At 35.7% G+C, this 27758-nt stretch overlaps 1 protein-coding gene across 3 annotated transcripts in view; it reads left to right on the forward strand.

Moving 5' to 3' along the window:
* The window catches only part of PDE4D (phosphodiesterase 4D), a 570552-nt gene that overhangs the window by 136868 nt on the left and 405926 nt on the right, over positions 1-27758 (forward strand). For all 3 annotated transcript variants that reach the window (XM_052670429.1, XM_052670428.1, XM_052670420.1), the window contains exon 3: positions 21705-21940. In XM_052670429.1, the coding sequence (XP_052526389.1) occupies positions 21705-21940 (236 nt within the window). The remainder of the gene's footprint in view (positions 1-21704; positions 21941-27758) is intronic.

Here is a 27758-nt window from a genome sequence, read left to right on the forward strand (position 1 = left end):
AGACTCAAAGAAACTTGCCTGTGTCAGGTTGTTTAAATGTTCTCTAAGTGATTCTTCTCCAGTGAGAGTGGGTTCTTCTTCATTCAGCATTTGTCTGTCTGTAAGAAGTTTACTCTTTGCTGTCAGTTTGTATACAACGGTGCAGATGTGCCAAAATACAAATAGATCCCACATGTCTATTTAAACATATAGCCTGATTTTTTCTCCTGTGTTTCTCATCTCTAACAAAGGAATGATTAAAGATCCATACAACTTGATGGAATTTTGAATTTTAAACATAATTACATTCAAGTGTGAAAATGTGATGCAACCAGGAAGTATGTAAGTGGTTTACTAAAGAAAGTAATGAAGATAGGAAAAGGTAAAGGGATGCTGAAATTAAAAATGCCTTCAAATATGAGCCAAAGCATGACTCAGAAACTAGTATATAATAGGTGTTACAAATAAAATTGCCTCTGTTAGAGTATGTACTGTAATAAGTCCATTGACTGTATGGAGTATTCATTGCTGTTGATGTATGTTGATCTGTGGTCTTTTTTCCAATTTTTGAAACTGAAATATTTTATAAGTTTGTATGTTTAGCTAAATAGCCATGGAAAAATGGCTGAGTATACATTCTGGACCCCCCTGCTGGAACAAAACATGATCTGCTCTGAAGCAGCAGGAAGATTGGCCCCTTTGCAACTGTTTTAGCAGAAAAGAAGCCCTAAATCTGCAGAACCAATGAAAACACTGGGATATGCAAAATCTTTCTGCTTTTCCCAATGAATAGGAATTGTTAATAGCTGTCCTTCGATTCATTGCTTTGGAGAGAAATCTTTCTTCATGGATTTTCTTAGGTAATGGAAGCATAGATTTGTTGATTTTATCAAGTGTGTTGTTCAGCTTCAGCTCATACTTATTGTCTTCGGAATAATAAGGTGAACAGTTTTAGCCTAGCTTACTTGACTTCAGGGGAATAACTCTAGGGATTAATTTGGCCCCCTGATTTCATTACTTTATCCTTCTCTGAAATTTGTGCTGTTTGAATGAATGCTTTATTGGGCCGACATAAAATTTCAGTGCTACCTTGGATGATTTATCCATTAAGATAATTTTATTTTCAATATTCACTTGGCCCTGTTCCACTGAGAATGCAGCTGCTTCACACTGTACTCAGTCCTTGCAGGATTTTGTGCCGTGTAGTAGACCTCCTTTTTATAACTGATTTGGATTTTTAAAAATTCTGGGCTACCCCTGATTGTATCAATAATCCTTAAAAAAAAAGCTAATCTAGAATAGAGATTGGGATTCTACAAATGTTGCCTCTCCAGCTTTCAAGACAGACAAATGAGTTTTCTTCTTAAATTGTTATGAAATCTTCCTATGATAAATGCACTGAACTGTTAAGGCTTGCAAAATGCACTTTTGTAACATCAAGCCATAGGAAAAATTAAAGAATTTTGTGGGTGGAGTTGGGAACACAATCTTCGCGTAGAGAGGGAGAACATATCTGCTCCCAGCACTGTAGTCTTTGTGCAACACAGTAAGCATTACACTCGCACTGTTCATCTCTGCTGTGCCTTGGATTGCCTGCGTAAATGACAATGAGCTTTCCTGCAAGCATTTTCTTTTCTTGCATTTATGCAATTGCAAAGATATCAGAACTCAGGAAATTACTTAGAAAATGAACAGGCAGCAATGCATAGTATTTTGGCACAGCAGCAAAAAATGAAGAATTTAGTGTGCAGAAATGTAATAATTTATTTCTGTTCACTCCGTGTAGAAGCCAAGGATCTGCACCTTACTTTGTTTTCCCACTAGCATCTGAAAATCAGTACTCGTGGAAATGTAGATGTGTGATCTCTCTGCTTTAGCATCTATTCAATGCTTTGTTGCAAATTTCTGCTGTTTCTTATTGTGTGACTCAGAGCACGATAGAAATTTGAGCCAGTAGCTTTGCGTAAACTTGTGAGGGGGTGGGGACGAGTTTGTACTCATCTTGTGGCTTTCGAGCCTGACTTTGTTTGGCTGTCAGGAAGATCAATGGGCCTTCTGCTTTTGAACAGGAAGGTAAGGGTCTTGTTAGTATGAAGAAAGCAGGCAGTTCTCAACTGCAGCACTGCATGCATGCCTTACTGGTAAATTGATCTTTTATAGGTGACTTGACATGCTAGTTTTACAAGGTTTCTTTTTCTCTGAGGTGAGACATTAGGTATTTCATTACAGGTTCCTGGAAGCATTAGGTAGGTTTCTTTGCTTACATTTACATGAAAACAGATTTTTCCTACTGCTGTTTTTGATAGATTCTTAAGTTATTTAAATGTAAATCCTGCTGTATGATATATTTTAACTTCTGCCATTGCTCGTGTTAGAATGATAATCTTGGCCCTTACATTTATAATTTTGCACAAAGTGAACGATGTTTTTCATTCCTTGTGTTTATTTTATTGTTATTTGTTTTGTTTTGGGCAATGTATTAATAAATGTAGTTCTATTTTGAATTTCAAATTTAACACATTTTAAGTTCTTTACTAATTAATAAATTAATTGAAATAGTAAGTTATTTCTTTACTACGTTTAAGAGCAATTGTTCTGGACCTACTAAAACGAAATGTAATGAATCTATCACTACACCTGCTCTAACAGATCTTAATAACAAGCTGAGTTTGAGTATCAATTTATGAATGACCTTGAGAAGAACATTTTGATGAAACACACACTACAAAAGTAGCAACAAAAATTCCACAAGTTCAGATTTAATGAGAGCCATGAAAGAAGAAACATAAGGATTTGGAGTCGGTAAAATGAAAACAGGAGGTTTAATTTTTGCATATAATTTGCATGTGCATTCTTACTGCCAATGTTATGGTTTTATGATGAAAGGGCAGAGTCATAAAAATAAGTAGTTAAAATTCAGGAAGAGGAAAAGGGATATAGAAGAGGACAAAGTTAAAAAAAAAAATAATGATTGCAGTTACTTTTAAGGATTGGTTGATGGAAATTACTAAAGTGTCAGTGATAAACGTATTTTGACTATTCCAGTCTTAAGACATATATAGTCCTTTTGCTAAGATCCATGTTGAAAATACAGAAAGCATGTCCTTAGCCTACTGCATTTGTGTGAAGCCTGTCTGAAGCCTTACTTTTAATAATTCATTACACTTTTTTCTTAACAATGTCCTATAACTGTACAGACAGTTTGAAGTGTTCCCTCTAGGGGTGTGAGGCCAGACAAAAGAGTATGGTTTTGATCAAATACTAATGACTTCTTTGTGGTTGATAAATTATTTTAAGAATTATCACACCAGTATGTAGTATGTAGATCCTTAAAAAACAAGAGCTAGGCATGACTCTTTCACATGACCTTTCTGAATTCATTCTTTTTAAATTTGTCATCATTTCTACCTTGGCTTAAATAATTCAGCACTTATTTGTACCTATTGGTCATTCTTTGGATGCCTTGCAATATGTAAGAATCTCACTATCCTATGCATGAATGGAAAAGAAGAATGTAAAAAATACAGTGGCAGAAAAAAAACACTTGTGATGTGTCCCTACGCTGTAATACAAAATTCCAATACTTTTTTTGACAAATTGAAAGCCATATGGTTACTAAACAGGCAAAATTTGAGAATTTGGTTTCATTTTCCATGCTGTAGAAACCTTGCAAAAACTAAGAGGAGGCAACATCTATATAAAGCAATGAATCTGCATAGTAAAAGTAAACACTTAGTTTGAACAAAATTGCATGGTCTGTAATAGAGTCAGAAGAGCCTACGAGATAAAAAATATGTTCTATATATTCATCAAACAAAGCACTTTTATTGTGGTTGGTTTCATCTCTGTAAATTAAAGTTTGCTCTTTTTTGGTTACAAATGTAACAAGTAATACATTGAATATTCATTTGGAGAGTGTATGGGAATCTCATTTCCATACACAGAGTATTCTGTGCATACCATGTAGAAAATTGAGAGATGGATACTTTTTGTTAAATATTGTGTATCCAAATTTTAACTTCTTGAGGTGTTACAATTGTGTACACTACAGTCTTCACTGAAGTGTGTTGAAGCCAAGGATGATGTAATCTGCCAAACTTCACTGCACACCAAGGCTGTTATGTCTGGTCCGGTTTCTTATTATTTTAGTAAGGGATGAATTTCTGCATGAATTTATAGTATTTGCCAGCTTTGAGAGAAAACCCATGATAAATCACTAGGCTGACACAATTGTTCTATAAAATGCCATTAATGTTGGAATATATATTAGGCAATGCAGTTAATGTTAAGGGATGTCACAAAGAGTTACAAATTCCTCTAAGCATATCTTCACAACTGGAGACTCCTTAGCTAGAAGTATCTAATATTTTCCTAAGGCATTTTAATTCATCTGAGGTGATGCTTACTGTATATTTTCCTTCAGTAATTTAAAGTTACGGAAGTGCTTAACTTAGAGGGCTAATAACATAATCATCCAAGAAAAGGTATTAGGGCATTGCTGAAAAGAACTAAACATTTCCCCTCTTTTCGTTGTGGTCCACACAAAGAACTGATTGCTCAGTGAAACTGGGTAAAAAATTTGTAGTCAAATATTTTGCCAAAAGCAAGGCTGCAGAAGAGTCATGCAGAGGACGTGTCAGAACATCTGCTTGAATTTTGGCACACTTGCACACTCTCCAAGACAGTGGGAAGGTAATCGAGCAAGCTAACCTAAGATTCTAACATTTCTTTATGATTCCTGTGAAGATGAAATGAAATAGGAAGTGTTCCATGGAAATTATTAGCTCTTTAAAATCTCTGTCAATTTAAACTTAGAATTAGAAATGTAGAACTAATTACGGGCTGGAATTTCTTGTGGTTACACAGTCCTACTTAAAAAAATTAAGATACCCTAAGTAAATTGGTAGTTCAGAATAGACCAATTTGCTGGTATTTTGACCATGAGTTGTCATATGAAATATTGATTGTCTCATCTCCTAAAAGATATTAAACAGCTGGGGCTATATTATGAAACGTAATGAACACAGCCAATGTGAGGAAAAAAAAATATGTTAGCTTGATATTAATTGCATTACTAAGTACTAAAATTAGAAGGAACATCATTAAAAAAACCCAGCTTTCTACAAAGATCTTTCAGTAAGATTGGTCTGCTCTAGAGATAGAAAAAGGAGACTGGAAGGCACAAGATAAAATTGGCACTGTATATGCAAAAGTAAATAGGAATACTGTTTTTCATACTGCATAAACAGAATGTGCAATTAATTGTTTCAGTTACTGCTGATACTAGGAACTTCACAGCCTTCTATAACCTGGAATAATACCTGGGGTTAGAGCAATTCATCCTGAGGACACAGGTTAGAGGAAAAATTGGAAAGGATACAGAGCTACGTCTTTGAGTTCAAGTAATTTTTGTATTAAAGCCAGGTGAGATTACTATAGGGATTAAATTTTCACTGATCTGAATATTGTAGGGGTCCTTCCTGCTTCTGATACATTTTTTGCTGCTTGGATAAAAATCTAAGTGTAAAACTAACTACAAAATTAATTATAAATCTTAACTAGTATAGGAATTCCACCAAGTTATTTCTTTGGAGAATGTAGCATAGAATTCTTTTTATTCACATTTGCAATGTGTTATCTTTTGGTTTTGTTTTCCAGTTTTCCTCTATATGTAAATATGTATGAATTACAGACTCAGTTGAGAATCACCAGTGTAGGAGTTTACAAATATATGAGCAGTGGCTGTCAATCTCTTACAGCTACGCAATTGGAAAATTATATGATGACGTCTCCATGCTTTCCAGTTAGTATTTCAATTAAGTAAGCCTCTCACATTTAAGCCTGAGAAGAACCTAAAAAAGATACCTAACTGTTGTTTGAACACATACTTGCTCTTGCAATTAAAATTTTGTTTCAACTGACATGGTTCTTCCTGTGCTGCTGCTACGATGAAGACGAAGCTATGAGACAGCTATGGGAGTTAGGTTTCATTGAAAATTTAGAGAAGGTAACTATTTCTAATACATTTAAACCTTCAAAGCTTTTTTCTCCTGTCAGTTACACTAGTTATTAAAGACAGCAGCAACAGTTGGAGGAATAACTAATATGGTTCTAAAGCTTTTTCCTTTAAAAATTTGTTGCTGTTGGTGTTGTCAAATACATCGTAAGTGATAAAGCTACATACAGTTCGACCAGTGCAAAGGAATTGCAGGGTTTAAAAGAGATTAAAGGGATAGGAGTGAAATTGAGGACTTTGGGTTGCACAAAATTTATGCACTAAAAACAAATTTATACACTAAAGAATAGAACAAAGAATTAAATTTATACACTAAAGAATAAACGGAGAAGAAGTTTCATGGAAAAGAACAGCTTAGCTATAGGTTCTTACTCAGAAGGGGACAATGAGCATTTGTTTGAATCTTCCATTCCTAGGAAATAGTTGTTTTAACTTAAATATCAGTAAACACTACTTGCCTTGTTTTTCTCAAAATTTAAATGTAGAAATTCATCATGTTTAAACAAAAAGTGAAAATAACAAACTTGCTAAAGCATCAAAAATGATGATTTTTTTACTCTAAAAAGAAATTATTTGGAAGTGCTGTGTGCATAGGTTTTTCTGGTATATAACATATCTATATATTCTATATAGATATTGTAAAATATAGCAGATAGAGCTTTTGCCTTCTAAGGGCAGCAAAAGTTTTAAAGTGAAGAGACTTCAAAAATGTTATATGTCCCATCCATCAGTAGGAAATCCAGCAGAACAAGATTTTTTTCTCCTGATTTTTGTCCATTTTATAAAGGAGGAATAAGACTGAGAACTGAGAAAAACTGTCAGTCAGAACATGGTGCTGCTACTGCCAGGACATCTAACGCCATACCTAAAAAAGAGTCTGGGCAAGAGGGCAGACAGGAGTGGACTAGTCTGGATAAAATGTATACTGTTGGTGCTCTTTGAGCAACACGCTCTATTACAAATGCTGGATTACAGATATATAGGTTTACCAAATGGAGATATGGAAACAAGAAAAATTAATTTGTTTTACCACCGTAAAATTCAATTTTACTCAAAATACAACTGCTTTTTGCTACAGCTATAGTTTAGCAAAGTGCATCATTATTAGAGATGGTAATGTAGAATAATATTTTTAAGATGTTTTACTAATGAGACTCAGAGAACTGCTTCTGCAAGATATAACGTGGGAATGAACATTAGTGTTCAAAAGTGTTGTGTAGAAAAGCACAAAAATTGTAGAAGGATTTTGCTCATCTGAGCTCTTTTTTTTTTACTGTATAAACTGCTTTTTTTTAATGTATGAAGTAGAAACTGCTGGGTTTTTTTTTAGTACAAAGTATAAAGTGCTATCATATATTTATCATAATATAGCTGTGCATGAACATGACAAAATTTGCAATTTTTAGACTTTAGTATGTCTGTATGTAAGAAATTCTGTTTGATCTTTCAAATTCAAAAATAATTCCTTTTGCTTTTTAATAATAGCAATCTTGCACTGATTTTTTTATTTTATTGTAATGGAAGTAATTTCTGCATAAAATTTCCTAGAATAAGAGTTGGGTTTTTTGTTTTGTTTGTTTGTTGTTGTTTTTTTTTTTTTGTTTAGAAAAATAGTAGAAAATAACAGAAATTAAGCAAGCAAAAACAAAACAACAAAAAGTAGAAAAAAAAACCAATAGTGATTCTCTTTACTGAACTCTTTTTAAGTGAATGAATGGTCAGAGTTAGCTGTGGTTTGCAATATTATGACTAACTAGCAACAAGGTTTCTGTATCCTCCAGTAAAATCTGGATATAAATTTGTGTGCATTAACTTAGGAAGAACTTTTAGGAAAAGACATTTGTTACTGAACCATGTTTCTCTGCAGTTTCAAGGGAGAAAAAAAGGCTATTGCCTTCGTGCATTCATTAGCACCTTCCTGTCATAAATGAAATGTAAACTGATTACTTTTGGAGAATTAAGCTATTCGTGGATGATTGCCTGAAGCGAGTGATATGTTAGCGGTTGACTGCCTTCTTACATACAGAGATGTTGATGTTTAGTGTGTTAGAAAGGTTAATTCCACTGTAAGACAATCCTCTAAGGACGAATCTGCACTGATATTGAAGTCCCTGGGAAGGAACATCTTGGGCAGACCACTCTAGTTATAAAGCTCAGGCTGGATTTTGTATTTTTCAGTTTTGAATGTCAATGTGAGTGACGCCAGCACTCATAAGAAATATTTGGCTTTTATAAATAAATAATAACTCTTTGCATTTGTGATTTCAGGTAATAACTGTCACAATTTAACCAAAGACTGATAAAGTACTGGTAGTTTAATTGTGGAAGTTGAAAAAATAAGTCAATGGAAATAATGTAAAATACAAATTAAGATGGAAGGTTAAGCGTAAATTTCAAATAAAGAACCTCAAAATTCAGAAAGTGAATGGATGAAAATGATTGATATCTGAAAATGAGTTGTCTGTTACATTGCTTCGGAGTTCAGTATACCAGTATAATGAACAATATGAAGAAAGAATTTGCATTAAGGAGAAATATTATAGACTTCTAAAAGGGGTATGCTGATCTACTTTAGGTTGAGGGGACTTCAGACACGAAGTACAAATAAGAATAAAAAAGAAGTGTGACTTGCACATCTGTGCCTAAGAAACAGAGATGTTTGAATTTTCATGCAACCTCAAAGAATGAGATGATTCAGAAAATAACCATAAGTGATCTTTGAAAAACACAGTTGCTTTTACTATTGAATGCTAATAGATGTAGAAGCATTTTTGCAGTCTAGTGAAAAATATTAAAATATTATGACCTAAAATGATGACAAATTTTATTATTTTAATATGTCAGAGCAGCAGTATTATTTGGAACGTTATTGAGCTGTGTCACTTAGTGTAATACACAGAAAATAGAATCTCTTTCCCAGTAGAAGATTCATGGGATTCTTACATATCTGTAGCCTATTAATTTCCTCACAGTATAACTCTCTTTGGAGAAATCCCTTTTTTTTTTCATCCCATGCCTTTTCCAAGCCTCAGTGACTAGGCAAGGTTCAAAGACTCTGAAGAGACACTAAAAGGGAGGGGTTACCTAGCACTAGTCAAACTGGCTTGATAAAGAGCAGTATTAACCTAATGTATCATACTTGCTTATTTTTCTTTCTTTTCCATTTTAGTCTCTAATAACTGCAGTGTACCATGGTGCAGGTTGGGTTTAATGGTGCCTGTAGATGAGTATGCTGGTCCACTCATTCCAGCCAGTCTTTTCTGACAGTGATTAATGGTGCAGTTTTCCTGTGACTGTGCAATGTTCTTTCTCCTGCCACTGTAAACATAAGTGGCTGTATTTGTCCACCATGCTAACATCCAGTGAAGCTCTCACAATATCACTGTTTAATTCATATTTTAAAATGTTCTGGAAAAATAACTCCAATATTGCATCCTAATATGAACAAATAATTGTGTTTTTAATGCCAAACCTTGTGTATCAGAACTACAAAGCAATCTGTCTTTAGGACCTCTATAAGACAAGTAAATAACATAGAGTTTCCTGGCTCTCTTAGAAAATTAATTATAATAAATGAGCAGAATATCTCTTTCCTCCTTATGGAATTCTAGCTTTAATTTTATTTATTTATTTATTTATTTTGGTAGAAAACAGTTGCTGAATCACCATCTCTATTGAGTTTTATTGTACTTGCTGTATCTGTTTATAGAGTTTTGTAGACAAACTATCCTGATTTCCCATTACTTTGCATACACATTTGGTACTGGTTACATCTGGTTCACAGAATCACAGAATCACAGAATTGTAGGGGTTGGAAGGGACCTCCAGGGATCATCGAGTCCAACCCCCCTGCCAAAGCAGGTTCCCTACAGCAGGTCGCACAGGTAGGCATCCAGACAGGTCTTGAACATCTCCAGAGAAGGAGACTCCACCACCTGGTTATTTTACTCTGTAGCATAGCATAGTAGTCCTGTACTGTAACTCTTCATTAATATAAAGACAGCGTTTGTGTGGTCCCACAAGGTCCCACAACACATGTTGATATTACTTCTAGCATTAGACAAGAAAACAATTTATAAAGATCTAACATTTTGTACAAAAGTACAAGATCTGAATAATCTTTTACTGATGACTATACTGGATGCAGAAATACATTTTTGGTTAAAAGATGTCAGATCTATGCTCTTCTCTCCACATGAATGTTCTACAAGGTTAAGATGCCCTTTCCTTCCTCACGTTTTAAGTGAATGCTTCATATGTATCTGTTTGCAAGGCAACATACTGAAAAGTAAAGCCTATTAAAAAACAAAAACTTTAAAAACTACAAAAAGCTAATTATTGCACTAAATTGATATTAGGATATTTCAAAAGTGGTACTGACAAATATAGGTAGGAAGTATAACATTCATTCTTAATAAAGCCTTTTTAGTGACAGATTTCTGCTAAGAATAGGGAACTTGAGCATTATATTGAAATTTTTCTGTAGAAACCAGCTCAATGATCAGCAATTTTTAAAAATTCAGATGAAGTGTTAAGAATAGCTAGGAAAGGCATAAAGGGCAAAGTAATTACAAGGCAACTGGTATAAAGAAAAAGGTAGTGTTTTTTTGACACAAGATATAACTGTAGAATTAAAAATTACAGAGTGCAAAAGGAAATGATGTAGAAACATTAAAAAAAAGTGGATGATTTCATGGAATTAACCATGAATTTCTACTGACAACTATTGTACAGAACAAAATGAAGGAAATGCTGATTGAAAGAAGACAGAAACTGTGAAAATGAGGAGTGTGTTGCTTTTACTCCTGACCTGTTTCTACTGCAGTTTCCCTAAGCATTTTGTAGATAGTAAGCTAATTGTAGTATTAAAACGAATTTGCATGGTCCATTTTTTCTTCCCACTGGTGCAATTGTAGCCCTCTATTCAAAGGGACAATTCATTCTGCCATCTGTTTTTTCAATATCATTTGATCTTTCTTTTAAATGATACTTTTTTTTTCTTCATTATTCTCCCATCTCTCAAAAATGTATTTTTTCTTTAGAAGTTATGAACATTATTTTACTATTCAGCTACACTCAGAGAATAAGGATTCGGGTTAATCCAGAAAACAGCCTGTGAATAACCTGAAGCATCTCAATAGTTTAAAAAAGACCTTGTTTTGACTAGTGTTTTGACTAGTGGTGGCTTACATATTATTTGTGTGAAAGGTGAAGCAGTACAATTATTTTCTTCAAGTCAAAAAATTCTCTTCTCATGTAAATCATAAAATAGATTCCAATAAAACTGACTTCCAGAAGAGAATCTATGGCTGTTCTACATGACATGTTTTTTTTTTTTCGAGGTAGCTAAATTTCTAAGTTTATTTTGGTTGTAACTGATAAATGTGGAAGTATCTTTCTGAAATGAATTTATTTTTTTTTATCCATATTTTTCCTCAGCTAGACTTTTGCAGAATGTGTTGATTTCTTGTGTAGTGACAGAAAAACATTGCAAAGATTAAATGAAAACTAGATGATCATTAAGTCATTCTATGATTCTATGATGGCAGCAATAATACTGTGTGCTTACCTTCTTAACTGAAATTAGGAATTCCATTATCAGAGTAATGGAAACAAAGAATGCTAGTCATGCTTCTTTAATACAGTCCAGGATATGATTGGCTTTCTGGATTGCAAAAACCATCATCTTCTGCCAGGTAGGAAGGAAGACTCTTACATTTTACCACAGTTGGAAAACTAACTCCTTGTAAGTGCACTAAAATGTCTTTAAATGCTGGGTGAGCAATGTGCAAGCACAATGTATACATCTTTTGATAGTTCCATATCTATGAAGATTAAAAAAAAATAATAGAGCAGAAGACAATCTTGGGTCCTAGAGACTGAGGTTTACTGGAGAATAATCACATTGTTCAATGGCACCTCCTCAGTGTTCAGCTAAAATTGATTTGATTTTGCAAACTTGTGAATCTAGGCTTTGTGTGTGTGTGCCTATGTGATTGTATGAGTGGCTGTATATGATTTCTGAAGTTCAAAAGTAACAGGTAAAGACTTCTCCAAAGAAGTATACACTCAGTGCTATGTCTGGACTAGGTTTTAAAAAGATGAATTTCACTTTTGAGAAACAAGTGACATGGAAGGACTTCTGTCTCATACTTTGCTGTAGATGAAGGAAAAATCTTGACATGACTTTTCTGTTAACTTCCTCTTATATGTCTCTGTCAGGAAGGTGCATTTATTGTTAAGTAGAGCATCTATTTTAAAGCTTTCATTCATCTGTAAAGATTTAACATATATAATGCCATGCAACTTCATAACATTTTACTTAAGGAAAAGCAACAGAAATGCACTTGTCTATTTTTATGTATACTATTTTTTTTCTAGTGTTCTTCATGATCTACCTGTATATGGTTAGCAGGTGAATATCTGGTAAGAATAAACAAACAGATTTTTCTAAAAACCATCAATGTCATAGGGCCAGTATGAGTTAGATTTCATCTTCTGATTTTTTCTGCTGACTTAAAGCTTCCTACTCAAAAAAGCAATCCACTCTATGGGCCTGGAAAATATTTCCTCTTCATTTGCTTTGAATAAATCATTCTTGTCCATCTAAATATAGAACAGAAATAAACATGAGTATTTTTTGTACCATTAGCAATTCCGCCACCTGCATCTAATTAACTTACTGTTAGTAGGAATTGTTCATTTTCTCATGTACATTAATACTTCTTAGCTGAGATACATGATCGCATTTTAAACTCTGTAACTATTTCAAACTAATTAAAGAAAAATACAGGAAAACATTTATTCTGAACATGTTTTAGAGGTGTTTTTCCCTGAAAATATTTGCGTCATAGACAAAGAAAAGAACAAATCACCTGATTGTATAGAATTTCATTGTATTTAGCTATGAGTTTAAGGATGTGAATCATCAGTGTTTTCTCTTTTTCTGTAGTGCAAACAATGAATAGCAATGAATCTAGTCACCCTGAAATGCAATCTTGAAATGGTGTGTTAATAATATAGGCTCATTTATTCCTTAATAAAAATTAAATAATCCAGGATCGAGAACATTTTACTGGTTTAATACAGTTTCATTGGGTCCTATTTTCAAAGTATTAAAATGGTTATTGTTGAGGAATAAGTGGAGAATATGTGGGAATGTAAAGTAGAGAGTTTTCTGAAAGAAGAATGGTGTGTAATTTAGACCTAAAAAAGCTATACTAATAAACAGTGCTAGTTTATTTCAATTATTGTCCAGCTTTTAGCTTGTTTATTATATTACTTACACAGGTGTAACTAAGGTGTAGCTAAGGCATGGTGATAGTGAAAGAGTAGCATAGCAAATCAGAGAAGAAAATCCAGATATTAATACTCTCAACACTATGTCTATTTCACTTTGACATATGAATTTATTACTGGCATCTAAAATAGGCAGGCACTCACCCACTATCTGATTAGATGGATTAGTTGAATACATTAATTTATTATAAATATTACCCTGTCAGCTTTTATTAACATATAAAATAATAATTATTATTCCAAGTAAAAGTATAAATCAAATTAATTTGGGAAGTTTGCATTAAAATGATTCAAATAAGATAAAGATTTTCTACAAAAGTAGATAGAATTTATTAAAGATGACTATTTCCTGACTGAAGCCAACCACAGAACTTTTTTGTAGATGGACTAAAAACAATAGCATTATCCATTAGCAGAAACTGTTTCCCACATGTGTAAAACCTCTAGAATGAGTTTTCATTGTGGACCCAAGCTGTTTGACAGTTATAGTGCCTGTGGGCTGCAAACAAACAAACAAAGGTGATTATTTTTACCTTTTTTTTTTAATCTACTTTCTGGAACAGCTCTACTGTTGTGTGGGCATGATGTGTATTGTGACATGGTAATGCATGTCCACAATATGAAGTTATGAAGTTGTACCAACTAGTATTCTTACAATCATAGAATCACAAGATTGGAAACGACCTATAAGATCATCCAGTCCAACTGTCTCCTTATCACCACAGCCACCACTGGCACTAAACCATATCACGCAGCACGTTGTTCAGATACCTCCTGAACACTGCCAGGGATGGCGACTCCACCACCTCCCTGGGCAGCCATTCCAGTGCCTGACCACTCTCGGAAAGAAATAGTTCTTCATTATGTCTAATCTAAACCTCTGGTACAACTTTGGTACAACTTGCAGCCATTGCCCCGTGTCCTGCTCGTTGCCTGGGAGAAGAGGCCAAACCCCTCTTCACCACAATCTCCCTTCAGGAAGTTGTAGAGTGCAATGAGGTCTCCCCTGAGCCTCCTCTTCTTCAGACTGAACAATCCCAGCTCCCTCAGCTGCTCCGCATAAGACTTGTGCTTCAGACCCCTCACCAGTTTTGTTGCCCTTCTCTGCACACGCTCCAGGGCCTCAATGTCTTTCCTGTAGTGAGGGGCTCAAAACTGAACACAGTACTCGAGGTGCAGCCTCACCAGCGCTGAGTACAGGGGGATGATCACCTCCCTGCTCCTGCTGGCCACACCATTTCTAATGCAGGCCAGGATGCTGTTGGCCCTCTTGGCCACCTGGGCACACTGTGGGCTCACATTCAGCTGAGCATCAACCAATACCCCAGGTGGCTCTTCTTCACAGTCATCCAGCCATTCATCCCCAAGCCTATAACGCTGCATGGGGATGTTGTGGCCAAAGTGCAGGATCCGACACTTGGCCTTGTTGAACTTCATCCCATTCACCTCAGCCCAGTTGTCTAAATCCCTCTGAAGGGCCGCCCTACCCTCAGGCAGATCGACACCACTTCCCAGCTTGGTGTCATCTGCAAACTTGCTGAGGGTACACTCAATCCCCTCATCTAGGTCATCAATAAAGATATTAAACAAGATGGGCCCCATTTTTATTGACCCCCTGGGGGACACTACAGGTCGCCAGCTGGACTTCACTCCATTCACCACGACCCGCTGGGCACGGCGCTGTAGCCAGTTCCTTACCAAAGAAGTGTATACCTGCTCAGACCATGGGCAGCCAGTTTCCCCAGAAGAAGCCTGTGAGAGACCATGTAAAAGGCTTTGCTGAAGTCTAGGTAGACTACATCAACAGCCCTTCCCTCATCTACCAGATTGGTCACCCAGTCATAGAAGGAGATGAGGTCAAGCATGACCTGCCTTTCACGAACCTGTGCTGGCTGGGCCTGATCCCCTGGACACCACGCACATGCCGTGCAATCTTATCCAAGATGATTTGCTCCATAACTTTCCCTGGTACCAAGGTCAGGCTAACAGACCTATAGTTCCCTGGATCCTCCTTACAGCCCTTCTTGAAGATGGGAGTCACATCAGCAAGTCCCAGTCCTCTGGGACCTCACCAGTTAACCAAGAGCGCTGATTGATGGCCGAGAGGAGCTCAGCAATCACTCCCGCCAGCTCCCTCATGCCCAGTGTTGGCATGTCAAAGTTGTTTGAAATGTGGCTGCATTGTTTTGTTGTGTTTTTTTTGTTGTTGTTGTTTGTTTGTTTATTTGCTTTTAATGAATCTCCTTACTTGATCTTGGAAGAGAATAGATCACCTCTGAGCTGTTATTAGTCATTTGATCCATATCACAAAACTGAGCAGCAGATGGGAAAGGATGGGAGGGCGTGTCAGGTTATGGTTAGGTATGATTAAAGAACTGGCTCTACAAAACTGCTTTGTTAGAAATGCACATTTTGATACTTCTCAAAATGAGCATTTCAGAAAAAGCTAAGGTAGATGACAAATAGATAATCCTGTTATGTTTGTTAAGAGTTTTGCAGTGAAATAGCAGTAACGAAATAATCCATATGTCCATGTAAGGGTTGTTTATTTTTTGCCTCTCTCTGTTTTTATTTTTCCTGCAAGCTTATGATATGTGACTGACTTTTGTTCCTTAGATTGCAATCATTTTGTGTTGCACAGAAATCCATGCCTACTAATGAGCAATTACTGATAAGAACTAAGAAAAATACCTGCTAATTAGAAGGCTAGCAAATCATCTCATGAGCTGTAACTTAGCCAGCGAATGATTCATCATTATTAGCAGAGAGATTTAAGGAATAAGTGGAATAAGGAGGCAGATACTCTGAATGACCCAGCCTGGAGTCTGCTCTATACCAGAAGAGCTGAAGTAGGTTAATTGGTATCTAAAAGGATGTCATGTCCTAGAATTCAATTAATTGGTTACAGGGCAGGGATTAATGGAGAGTCTCTCAGACCTCTAACATAAAAAGAGAAAGGAAAAAATGTTCTGTTTGATGGATTTCATTATCAAACACCTTATAAGAACTTCCTTTCTCTTGTGTAAACTATCAGAGGTTAGAAATGTCAGCAGCAGAGCTCCTTGCTGTTTGTTTTTATTAGCAGTTATGGTATTGGACTATATTATGCAGCATGTCAGATACCTGCCTTCCCAAAGCTCAGTTGGCATTCTCAGTGGTTTTGTTCTAATGGCAGCATTAACTGCTATGATTTCACAACAATTTCTTAGTAGAATATTGTTTTTAATTTGCGAATGAAAAAGGAAGTCTTTAGTTTCAGGTTTGGATAACATCAGTTGTCTTTCTCAGGATAATTATTTTCACAGTTCTAACCTAAGATCCTTCACCTGTTAACAAGTCTATTTTCATTGATTGAAATATGATGGCAAACTTGCTGGTAAATTACTTTCTCATTCTTCAGACCTCAGATGCATCTGTTGCCACTCTTATGAAAATTTGCACGAGGAGAAAATTTGCACTCTTATGAAAATTTGCACGTCAGAAAATAAATAAATAAATGAAAGGTTATTCTTCAATCTTTTATTGTGCTGGAAAGAAGGACTTCAGCATGCATTGTAGTGATGTGGAAAGACAAGTGCCATAATCCTGGGTGCTGCCCTCCTCCTTCTCCTCACCCAGAGATTTTACTGCTGGGCATGATGCATGCGCTATGCAAACACAAGAGGTTGGTTCTGTACAGCTACCCTAGCTGCGTCACCTGCCAGCTTCGTATGCATCCTCTCTGGGGGCACAGCATGAGAAACAGAGGAAGCCCTGATGTTGTCTAAGCGCTGTTCAGCCAGCAACAGCTAAATTGTGACTATTTTGGTTACAATTCTCAAACATAACACCATATGTGTCGCTATGAAGGAAATTCTGTTCCAGCCTGACCCAGCACAGATGACAAAGCTAATAACAGAAATCAATTGTGCTTTTTTCTGTCTCCTTACCCCATTCTTCCTGGGCTCAGGGAGCCCTTTTACTGATGTTGAGAAAACAAAGTTATCTGATTGAATTCAAGAACCAGACCAGAGCAAAAGATTTGGAAAGATAAAAATGAATGAGGAAGAGAAATGTTCATAGTGGAAGTTTTGAGGAAGTAGAGGAAAAATCTGAATTTAGGTCAGTAAAGCAACACGTCAAAAAAAAGATTTATTGTGGAAAGTACATGATGTTGAAGTACCCCAGAACTTTTAATTTTTTTTATTACTGTAGACGTGATCAGATACACTAGTTCAGCAAGGTGTTTCTGAACTTCTCTGCCTTCTCTGGGGAGAGCAGGCAGAACAGAACACAGCATGTATATTTTCTCAAAGTATACATAGTATACATAGATGATACTACTATGCTATCTGCAACATTTTGGATGGGTATTTCTACTATGCAAAGCTGTTATTTTCCCACATACCAAATATTTGGAGAAGCCACTGGAAAAGTATGTTTCATAATTGGCTATAGATCTAAATAATAGACTAGCTAACAACATACTGCTTCTACTGAGGTTTTTTTTTTTCTTGCATGTCATTGCTTATTGTGGTCAGTCTAAATGTTCAGCTTATCTGAGCAATTAAGAGTTTGTCACTCCCTAGGATGAAAACGTGCTATGTTTTTCAGAAATAATATTAAATATTACTTTCTAAAATTGTCATGAAAAACACTGAGGTAGAAAGCCAAGAAGCAAAAAATTAGGCAGTCTCAGAATTACCTATATCAGCCTTATTGGTGTCCTTATGCACCATATCCTTATACACTATGAAATTCTACAAGATAGAATCACAGAACAGTGTAATCACCAAGGTTGGAAAAGACCTCTAAGATCATTCAATCCAACTGTCTGCCGGTCACCAATGTCTCCCACTAAACCATGTCCTTCAGTACAACATCTAAATGTTTCTTAAGCACCTTCAGGGTTAGTGACTCCACCACCATGCTGGGCAGCCCATTTCAATGCCTGACCACTCTCTTGAAGAAGTATTCCCTAATGTCCAACCTATTTCCCCCTGTGGTGCAACTTGAGGACATTTCCTCTAGTCCTATTGCTAGTTACATTGGAGAAGAGGCTGACTCCCACCCCCCACAACCTCCCTTCAGGTAGATATAGAGAGTGATAGGGGTCGCCCTTGATCCTCCTACACACTGAACAATCCCAGCTGCCTCAGCCACTCCCCATTAGACTTGTGCTCCAGGCCCCTCACAACTTCACTGCCCTTCTTTGGACGCACTCCATGGCCTCCATGTCTTTCTTGTAGTACAGGGCCCAAAACTGAACATAGTAGTTGAGGTGAGGCCTCACCAGGGCTGAGTACAGAACGATCACATATTCTCTTAAGCTGATTTCTGATTTGCTTCCCTTGTAGGTGAATGCTGCTTGTAGGCGTCAATATGAAAAGTGTAGCAATGGCAACTATGGTCTTCCCATTTTTTTCCCGGTACTTGAAAGAGGTTAAAGAAAAACTGTGGAAGACTTACAGTGAAATGGTGGTCTGAATATTAAGCTAGTAAACTCTCACCTTAGACAAAATTTGCTTCTATTCTTGGTTATACCAACAAAGAACTATGTAACACCGAATACATTGCTTAAGCAAAGTTTTTGTCCGGTTACTGTTTTTATTATTTTCTGAATAGTGATCACATCACTGTGATGTGAAGAGCAAGCTGATGTGAAATGTTCCGAAACTGGTATTTCCCAAATTGTTCAAAGCAAATGAGAGGTTGTTTTTCAACTCACTGTTTCGCTCATTCTTGACTACAGACACTGGTGTAAATTCAGGCCTGTGAAGTTCTTAGTTGTTGTGATGATAGGCAACTAAATAAAAGCAGTGAGGAAAAGTAAGAGTGTGTGCAGGGCAGCATTGGTTGGGTAATAACCCTGCTGAAAAGGACTTGAGGGCTTCAATTGATGGCAGGGTGGATATCGGCCAATCGTCATAAATAACGCAGACTACATGCTAGTTTGACTGTAGCGAGTAGATCAAGGGAAATGCTAGGAGCCCAGACAAGGGCTACAGGGATGGTGAGAGCCTGAAGCTCACAATCAGTGAGCAGTGCATGAGGGAGCTGAGTTGTTCAGTCTGCTGTGAAGGAGAAGAAAGGCCATCTAACAGCAGCCTACAGCTACTTGAAGAGTAGCTGCAAAAGACAACAAATTTGAGCTCCACTGTGGCATACTATACAAGGATCAAGGGCCCCTGTTCAGAAGGTTCAGGTAGAACATCAGGAGAATCTTCCCTACTAGAAATGTGGTAGAGAACTGGAGAAGATTCTCCAGTGGAGTGAATCAGAATCTTTACAACTGTATTCACAAATAAGACAAAATCACTAATGCATATTTTTCTTTTGTTTACCAAGTAAAATGAGTTTGATCAGTAGTATTTCCTAATTTAGATGTCTGTGTATTTGTATCTTAATAAGTGATGTATTTTTCCGTAAAGTGATTTAATTTCCCATTACTACTAGTTGAAATATATGTTAGGTAACTATTTGATTTCTTAAAATCTTGGTTTTAATATTTAGTTTGAAATTTGTCCCTTGTCCTGACAGTTTCCTTTATGCCATACATCATTACCTCTAGTTTTTGCATGATTCAAAGATTTTCAGTGAGTCCACTTTCTTGTTTCAGCAGTTGATTCTGCAGTTCAAAGATTTTAATGGTTTTCAAAGCAGCCTCAAAATCAACAGTTTGTTAGTGATGAAGTGGATCAAATAGCCTCCTGCAATAGACTAATTTTAGCTCTGATATTAGCATTTTTGTTTCTTGCAGAGCTATAATTAATTTCATTATTATTTTTTAATTCATTCAACTGTCTTGAATATCCACTGTGCACACACTGAAAATACAAGCCTGAAGTTAAACTTTTCCCTGGATGACTATAACACATTAATTCTTGTAGGCTTTTTTACAGTGATTAATTTTTCAGTGGATTTGCTTCAGTGTACATTTGATAATGCGTACAATTTTATAATCTTTGTTTTCTTAAACTACATTACAACTAGATTAAGAAAAACAGCTAAATTATAAATTTAGATTTTATGATTAAAAATTTAATCAGAAATAGTTTGCTCATAGCAACTGCTCAAGCTCTGAGTATAAATAGAGGTTATTAATATTACTCATCATGAAAGGGGGCTCATTAACATATTTCCCTATGTGCACAGAGTAGATATGTTGCCCTGCAAACTTTCCTTGAAGGTATGAATCAGTCCTCACGAGACAGCTGAAACTGAAGGCCACGTCTGTGCTACAAGTGGATGTGTGATTTCATTGTGAGCAATCTGTCATAGTACACCATATCAACTATGCCATACGTTTGAATGTTAGTTGGCAGAGGCAAATTCTCTGTGTACCAGTGTACTAGGACTTAGACATACCTGACCTAGATGGAATAGCATGTTGTTGTAATTCTATAGCTCATTCTTAATATAGATGCTATAGAAAATCTTTAGATTTACTTATAAGTTGAGTTTAGTCACAGGAATATCATCAAAGCTGTAGTTGCAGACAGTAGTATCTGTGCTGCGAAATTTATCAAGAGGTGGTGAGAAACTGAGTAAGATATGGAGAGAAAAATAAATTTCCTCTTATTATTACAACAGGCTTTTGAAGATATTAGTGCTCTCAGAAAAATAATTATTTGCAAATTTTCTTTTGAAATTGTGAGGTTTGTTTAAAATTCTGAAAATGTTATGATGAAATTTCCTCCCTTTTAAGTAAACTGAAGACTTCTTGATGCTACATTAAGCATCATTATTCCATGACCCAGAAAATACTACCAATATTTTATATTATTATATTGAAAAGAATGGTTACTTATGTTTAACCTTACCATTTTGTAATACCCACACCTTCAGAAGATCCACTTATTCATTATTTCCAAGCACTACACTGGTTGTTTTAACTACTGATCACTTCATATTAACATGATACTATTGTGTGTCATGAAGAAAGGTGGGAGTTGGAAAATCTGCAGTAATCTGTTAAATACAGTTTAATAAGAAATTTAAGGTGAGTTTTCTCTTGTTTTCAGTCTAGAGGTGTATAGCTGCATTCTCTAACTACTTTTATTTTATTATTGCTATTTGGATTCTCACTTCTTCCAAAAGATAAACATTTTTCAGGGAAGCAAAAACACATTGCAGGATAGAAGTTCATCTAAAGTAGACATTTGTTCCCAATGCATATTTTAGGTAGTGGTGTTTTTATCTTCTCATAGAATAGCTTTCTCATTGCTTTTAAAGCAGCAGATTACTTCAACTCTATAAACTTTTTACTGCATTTTTTCACTTTTTGCATTTCCTGAATAATGGCAGTAATGTATAGCCAGTATTTATAACAAATTTATGGAAAGGGATTATAGGGGTAGTTAAATTGATGTTATAGTGTTCTCATATGTGATATTGGGTTGGTTTTTTTTGTTTTTCTCCCTGATTGTAGATTTCAGAAGAAGTACTCCATCACTGTAGTGAGGAGGAAGAGTCTTTCCAAGCAATGGAGCCCTATCTCGTGCGGAGATTATCATCCCGTAACATCCAGCTTCCCCCTTTGGCTTTCAGGCAGCTAGAACAAGCTGATTGGGATAAAAAGAATGATACTGAGACCATGCCACGGCCCACAACTCTTCCACTGAGGATTCCTCCTGTGATTGCCATTACATCAGCAGAGTCCAGCAGGTGAGATCCAGCAAGTTCTTTCTGATTTGTAATTTTCTGTGATAGCTACAGGACAGCAGATCCTCCTTCTAGGACAGAAGTTTATTTATTTTCTAAATCCCCTTAATAAATATATGGAAGTCATTTTGTAGAGTTTAGCAGAGTTGGTGAAAAATGAGAGTAAAATGTTCATATATGAATTTGTGGATGAAAATTAATAACTCAGTTTGTAAACCTTTTGGTCATGTCCAAATGCAAGTAATGGGAAATATTTTATCTGAACTTGATTAATAACTTCAAAGTAAAAAAAAAATAAATCTCAATTACAGAGGCCTGAATGACCCCGTTGGAGTATTATAACAGAGGCAGAAGATTTTCTGTACTCAGAAAATATTTTGCACAGTTCCAAAATCACTTGCAAGGAACCATGAGTAGATTGTGCCTCCATCTCAATGTTTAGGATATTTATAATATCAATTGTTCTGCATATTTGTTTGTAACTACTGTTATGGCTTCTTCATATTACATTCATGAGTTTTTACATCAAGCATGTTTTCTAATGTAACCTTTTCTGTTCTTCATTCCTTTTCATACTGTTTTATTGCGTTGTTTTCCAAAATGAGAGTTGTCTGGAATGCAGTACTATGCTCTTAATTGTGAAGGCAATGCAGCCACTTGGTAACATAAGGAAGCATGAAGAAAAGGAAAGATGGACATACGGAGAACTGAAATGCAGAATTTAGGAACCTACAGCTGTGTAAAGTATGTAAGATTTGTACTATGTGAGCAAAAGCTGTAAACATTCATTAGGATGCTATGGCAAAAAGAAAAAAAATCTATATACGTAACATTGCCTCCCTAGATCTCATTCCCACGTGTATTAATTTCTGGAACACGCGAGACTACATCTGAAAGCATGCTTGGTGAAACATTCACTACATCTTTGAGAAATGCAATGCCATTTGGCAAGGGTTTAAAAATAGATTGGTGTCTTGATTTTTTTGTCAATTTTTTTTTCTGTCCATAGAGGCTGGAAACAAGATTGGGCTGAAATCTTAAAGGAAAATAAGTGAAGGGACAATTATGACAGTTCACATTGCTGGCCTTTCTGAATTTCAGGAAATTCAGCTTTGAAAATTAAATTGTATTTGGGACACGTGTAAACCATGTAATGTCCAAGAGGTACTTCGTGTTTTGGAGAGAATATAATCAAAATACTGACCAAAAAAAACCCCAGACTATATGATAGATAAGTCAGGTAGCAGAGTGAAAAGTAAATAATTCTGTCCTATGAAAAAGTCTAAGTGATTTTTGACTTTTGGAGATCACTGTTGTTTTCCAAGCTGCATTCAAATATGCAACAACAAGACAGTTTCGTGGGTATTCATATAAATAATAAACCCCAAACGGTCTGCTTATTAGGAATAGCTATCTGCTATACTCAGAGATTGATGTTCTCGGAAAGGCTTCTCTGCATCTAAGGATCTGTTGCGGGCATTAGAGACGTTATATATAACTTTGTATTCTGCCTAAGGCTTTCATTTCTATGGTTGATAGAATTTGTTTTGAAACTGGACGAAGATTTATCTATAGAAAACTTTATTTCAGGGAGTAACTGAGAAACAGCAGATCTACAGATTGTTAAATGAAGCTGCAAGGCTGTTTAAACAAACAAACAAAGCAAAACTGAACGCAACAACAAAAGCAATTATAATTTTGATGCTTCTTGGTAATATAAAATCGGTAGCTCTTATGATTCTTTCTTAGCTAAAGAGCAATTATGTTGCTACAGGAAGAATATTATTCAGGAAATTGAATTTCTCTAGATGTTTAATGCCATTTTTCAATGGTTAGCTCTCTCAAGCAGCTATGCGTTTCTCATTTACGTGATCGTAATGCAAACCCAACAGCAGGAAAAATCCATCCTCTTATCAAGGCTTTTTGTCTGCATGAATGTATACAAATCTATTCTCTATTTTCGATGGGTTGGAGGAGGTGGAAGAGCAGTTGAGTCATTGAGCTGATTTTAAGAAGGATGTAATCACTAAAGACAACCTAAATTACAAATATATATTTTTGGAGGAAGACACTAAAAAAATCCCATAGATGGCACTACAAATTGTCTTGTACTTCAATTTAAGTACCTGGAATGCACGGAACTCAAAACAGTCACAGTAGATTTGGTTTTAAGAACACAATGTGTATTCTGTTCCTGCACACACATACACACGTTCCAACTCTTTTTAATTTCTTTCTATTTTCATGAAGCCTCAAGATTGTTTCTGTTTTTTCATTAGCTTTATATAGGGATGAATTACACAGATTTAGCTGAGGCTGCTCAGTTAAGAAACAAAGGAGAATAAATGAAAAACTAGATAGGAAATATTCAGAAATATTTTTCTAATCTTTCACTCTTGTAAGAGCTTACTTTAATGAGACGCTTCACACTAGTCATCCCTGTCACCCTTCTATTTTTTTCCTATGCTTAGGTTGCTGTTGGGCTTCATTCTGATTTTTTCATCCAGGTTTAACTGACAGGATAACAAAGATCATCATTAAGATGAAGGTTTCATGTCTTGTACTGAAGTTTCACATATAATATTACCAATAGGAGCAAAAAACCAACTGCTTATAAATTGATAAGTCTGCTGGCTGGTAGCAACAGTTAAATTTGTGAAATATGACAGTTGCCAGACCTTGCGCTGAGAAGTTTAAAAAACCAGGCTGGCAATTGCTCTTGATATTTCAGTTCTTTTTTTTTTTTTTTTTTTTTTTTTTTTAAAGTAGCATAGCTTATATACATAACTTTATATGTGATATCCTGTTGCAAAGTAGAATAGCAGTACTTTGCTTGTACATGTGATTACAAACTTTAAATTTTTCCAGTTTTCCTCAGATAACCACAATTAATTTTTACCACTATTTTTCATAAAGGTAACAGATACTATGTTGTTTAAGAATGAATGCACATATAAGAAGAGATTGACAGTGGAAGATTTTTGGTCTTGCCAAGGCCGATAATATTAAAATGGTGGAGGACTGTTACCTGAAACTCATACATTTGAGAAAATTTAAATAATTTGGTTGTACCTCCTTTATAATAAACATTTCAAAGAGTTTGCTTTCCTCTATATTTGTTTTGCCCAGTAGTCACAACTCCTGATTTGATTCAGTTGCTTGAGTAAATGTGATATGATAAATTTTATTTATTTTTTCAGATACTTAGATGTGATTTGGAAGGCCAATTGGTTCAATCAGTATTTAATAATGGTACTGGTTTGGTACTGAGGGACTTTTATTGTATCCTCTGAAGTGAATTAAACACAATTTTGCTCAAGTATAAATACAGAGAGTGGTCTGCAAGTTGCAGCATGAACTGATTCCTTACATGCACTTACCCTAGCATCAGTCATGTGGGCATAGGAATCATGTGGTTTTGGATTCATCCCCCAGAGCCTAGAAGCCTCTGGGCACTCAGACTACACTGCAACAGGACAATGCTATGGTATTTCTTGTCAAGAAACTTCACTCTCTTGTGGAATCTGCCTTTCACTCTTGATTCCAGGCAGTCTGCCACTTTTGATTCTTGCTCTACATGACAGAGCATTCTTTGGTCATGAATCCCTATTGCTGACCAGTTACAATGTGAATTTTGTCATCACCATTTGCCAAGCTTCATGAAATTTAATGACAGATTCTTCAGTCATCTTTCTGATGGAAACTCTGTATTATGTAATTCAAAAGAAGAGATGGATAGAAAAAGATAGGATGGAATAGAGATACTCCTACCTGAATCTGCTCCTGTTAGACTCTGAAATGCAACGGCACACACACATATCCCACTGGGAACAGTGCCTTTGAACCACAAATTACTGCTGAAGTAATGATGTTTTTTAAAGTTTTACTTTAAAGTCAATGTTGTAATTCTTCTGTCCTCTTAAGACATACAACTATCATAGTATGATGGGAAATGTCAAGCAATATGACATCAGTTGAATTTAAACTCAAGAGATAAAAGATTATACAATGAACTTTAAAACTTCACTTATGGCTATCTGAACACCAGAAGTTATTTTGGAGAAAAGAAGTGGTTAGGAAGACTTCAGCAAGGCGAGCATTAGCCTCTTTTCTCAGGTTACAAGGGATAGGATGTAACTAATTGGCCTCAGGTTGCTTCAAGAGAAGTCTAGATTCTATATCAGGAAGGGAAAGGCTGGTTAGGCATTGCAACAGGCTGCATAGTTAAGTGGTAGAGTTGCCATCTCTGGTGACATTGGAGACCTGTGGCTGTCATGCTTAGTGACACAGTTAGTGGTGGACTTGGTAGTGTTAGCTGGATGGTCACACTTGATGATCTTAAGTATCTTTTCCATCCTACATGCTTCTATGTTTCTGTGATTTCCCTGTTCTTTGCTAAAGCACAATTTATGAGATTACTATTACTACACAACATCAGTTTTGTTTTAAATTGCTTTCTTATTGCTTATATACACCTGAAAGTATATTAGTATACCTATGGAACTCTTGGGAGCTACAAGAATGACTTACACAATGGTTAATTTCTGAAGTTTTTTTTTTTTTTGCAGCGCTCTTTCTCTTCTAGTATATTAATTGTTCATTGTAGGGACAGATCCACGGATTAGACAGACACTGCAATGCTTAAAATCTGTTTTCTAATCCATGAAAGAAGAAATTAAAGTTCTCTACATTTAAAGATCAGAACAAAATGTGATATAAAACTATGGATTTTTTCTTCCTGTCCTCTAGAGATGCACTTGTAATTTTTTTTGTAATTATTGCAGACTTTGAATCAAAAATTAAACTATTAATATCTAGTTTTGAGAAGAAATGCTACAAAAAATGTTATTAGCATCATCAATGTAAGTTTGATACTGTAGCCATGCAGACTAATGGTTCTAATTTCAAACAAAATGTGTCTTGAAGCCTTTCATTTGCTTGCATTGTCTTTACCCCATTAAAGCAATAACTCAAAGATTACATTTTGTCTTCTGTATTTTATTTTTAAGAAAAAGGCGAAACCACTGAAATGTGGGACTATTAAGCCATAATTTTGCAGTTATTCACCTAATCAAGTATTCTTAAAACAACAACAAAAAAACCAGCTCAGTTGTTTTTTAAAGGAACTGAGTGTTAAAGTTTGGTGATGAGAATGGAGAGAATTATCACCAATGGAGAGACCTTATCAGAGTAACATGGAATAAAAATGCAAGCTGGGGAAAAGCTGCTCTTTGAAATTATTTATTTTTAACTCGGTAGGGTACTGTATGTAGTGAAAATAAGTGAAAGCTATGGTTTGCATAGCGTTAAAATAATAATAACAAAAAATTGCCATTTTATTTTCTTTTTGAGCTCAGAATGATGATTTCTGGGCTGTCACGCTGTAACTCTACGTTGGCAACTTCTTATACTTCTGTGCTGTTTATTATCTGACTCACCTTCCAGTTAAGAATAATGAACAATAAATAGCGCAATAATTCTTAACAGTTTTATTGCACATCTTTATTTTAGAACCATTTTAAGCATGACCTAATTCCAGAATCACAGAATTGTAGGGGTTGGAGGGACCTCCAGAGATCAACGAGTCCAACCCCCCTGCCAAAGCAGGTTCCCTACAGCAGGTCGCACAGGTAGGCATCCAGGCAGGTCTTGAACATCTCCAGAGAAGGAGACTCCACGACCCTCCTGGGCAGCCTGTTCCAGTGCTCCGTCACCTCACTGTAAAGAAGATTTTATGCACATTTGTATGGAACTTCCTATGCTGCAGTTTCCAAATGTTTCCCCTTGTTCTGTCTCCACTCACCACTGAAAAGAGACTGGC

Source organism: Tympanuchus pallidicinctus, unplaced genomic scaffold (assembly GCF_026119805.1).
Source record: "Tympanuchus pallidicinctus isolate F22 unplaced genomic scaffold, pur_lepc_1.0 scaffold9, whole genome shotgun sequence".
In the NCBI taxonomy this organism is placed as follows: Eukaryota; Metazoa; Chordata; class Aves; order Galliformes; family Phasianidae; genus Tympanuchus; species Tympanuchus pallidicinctus.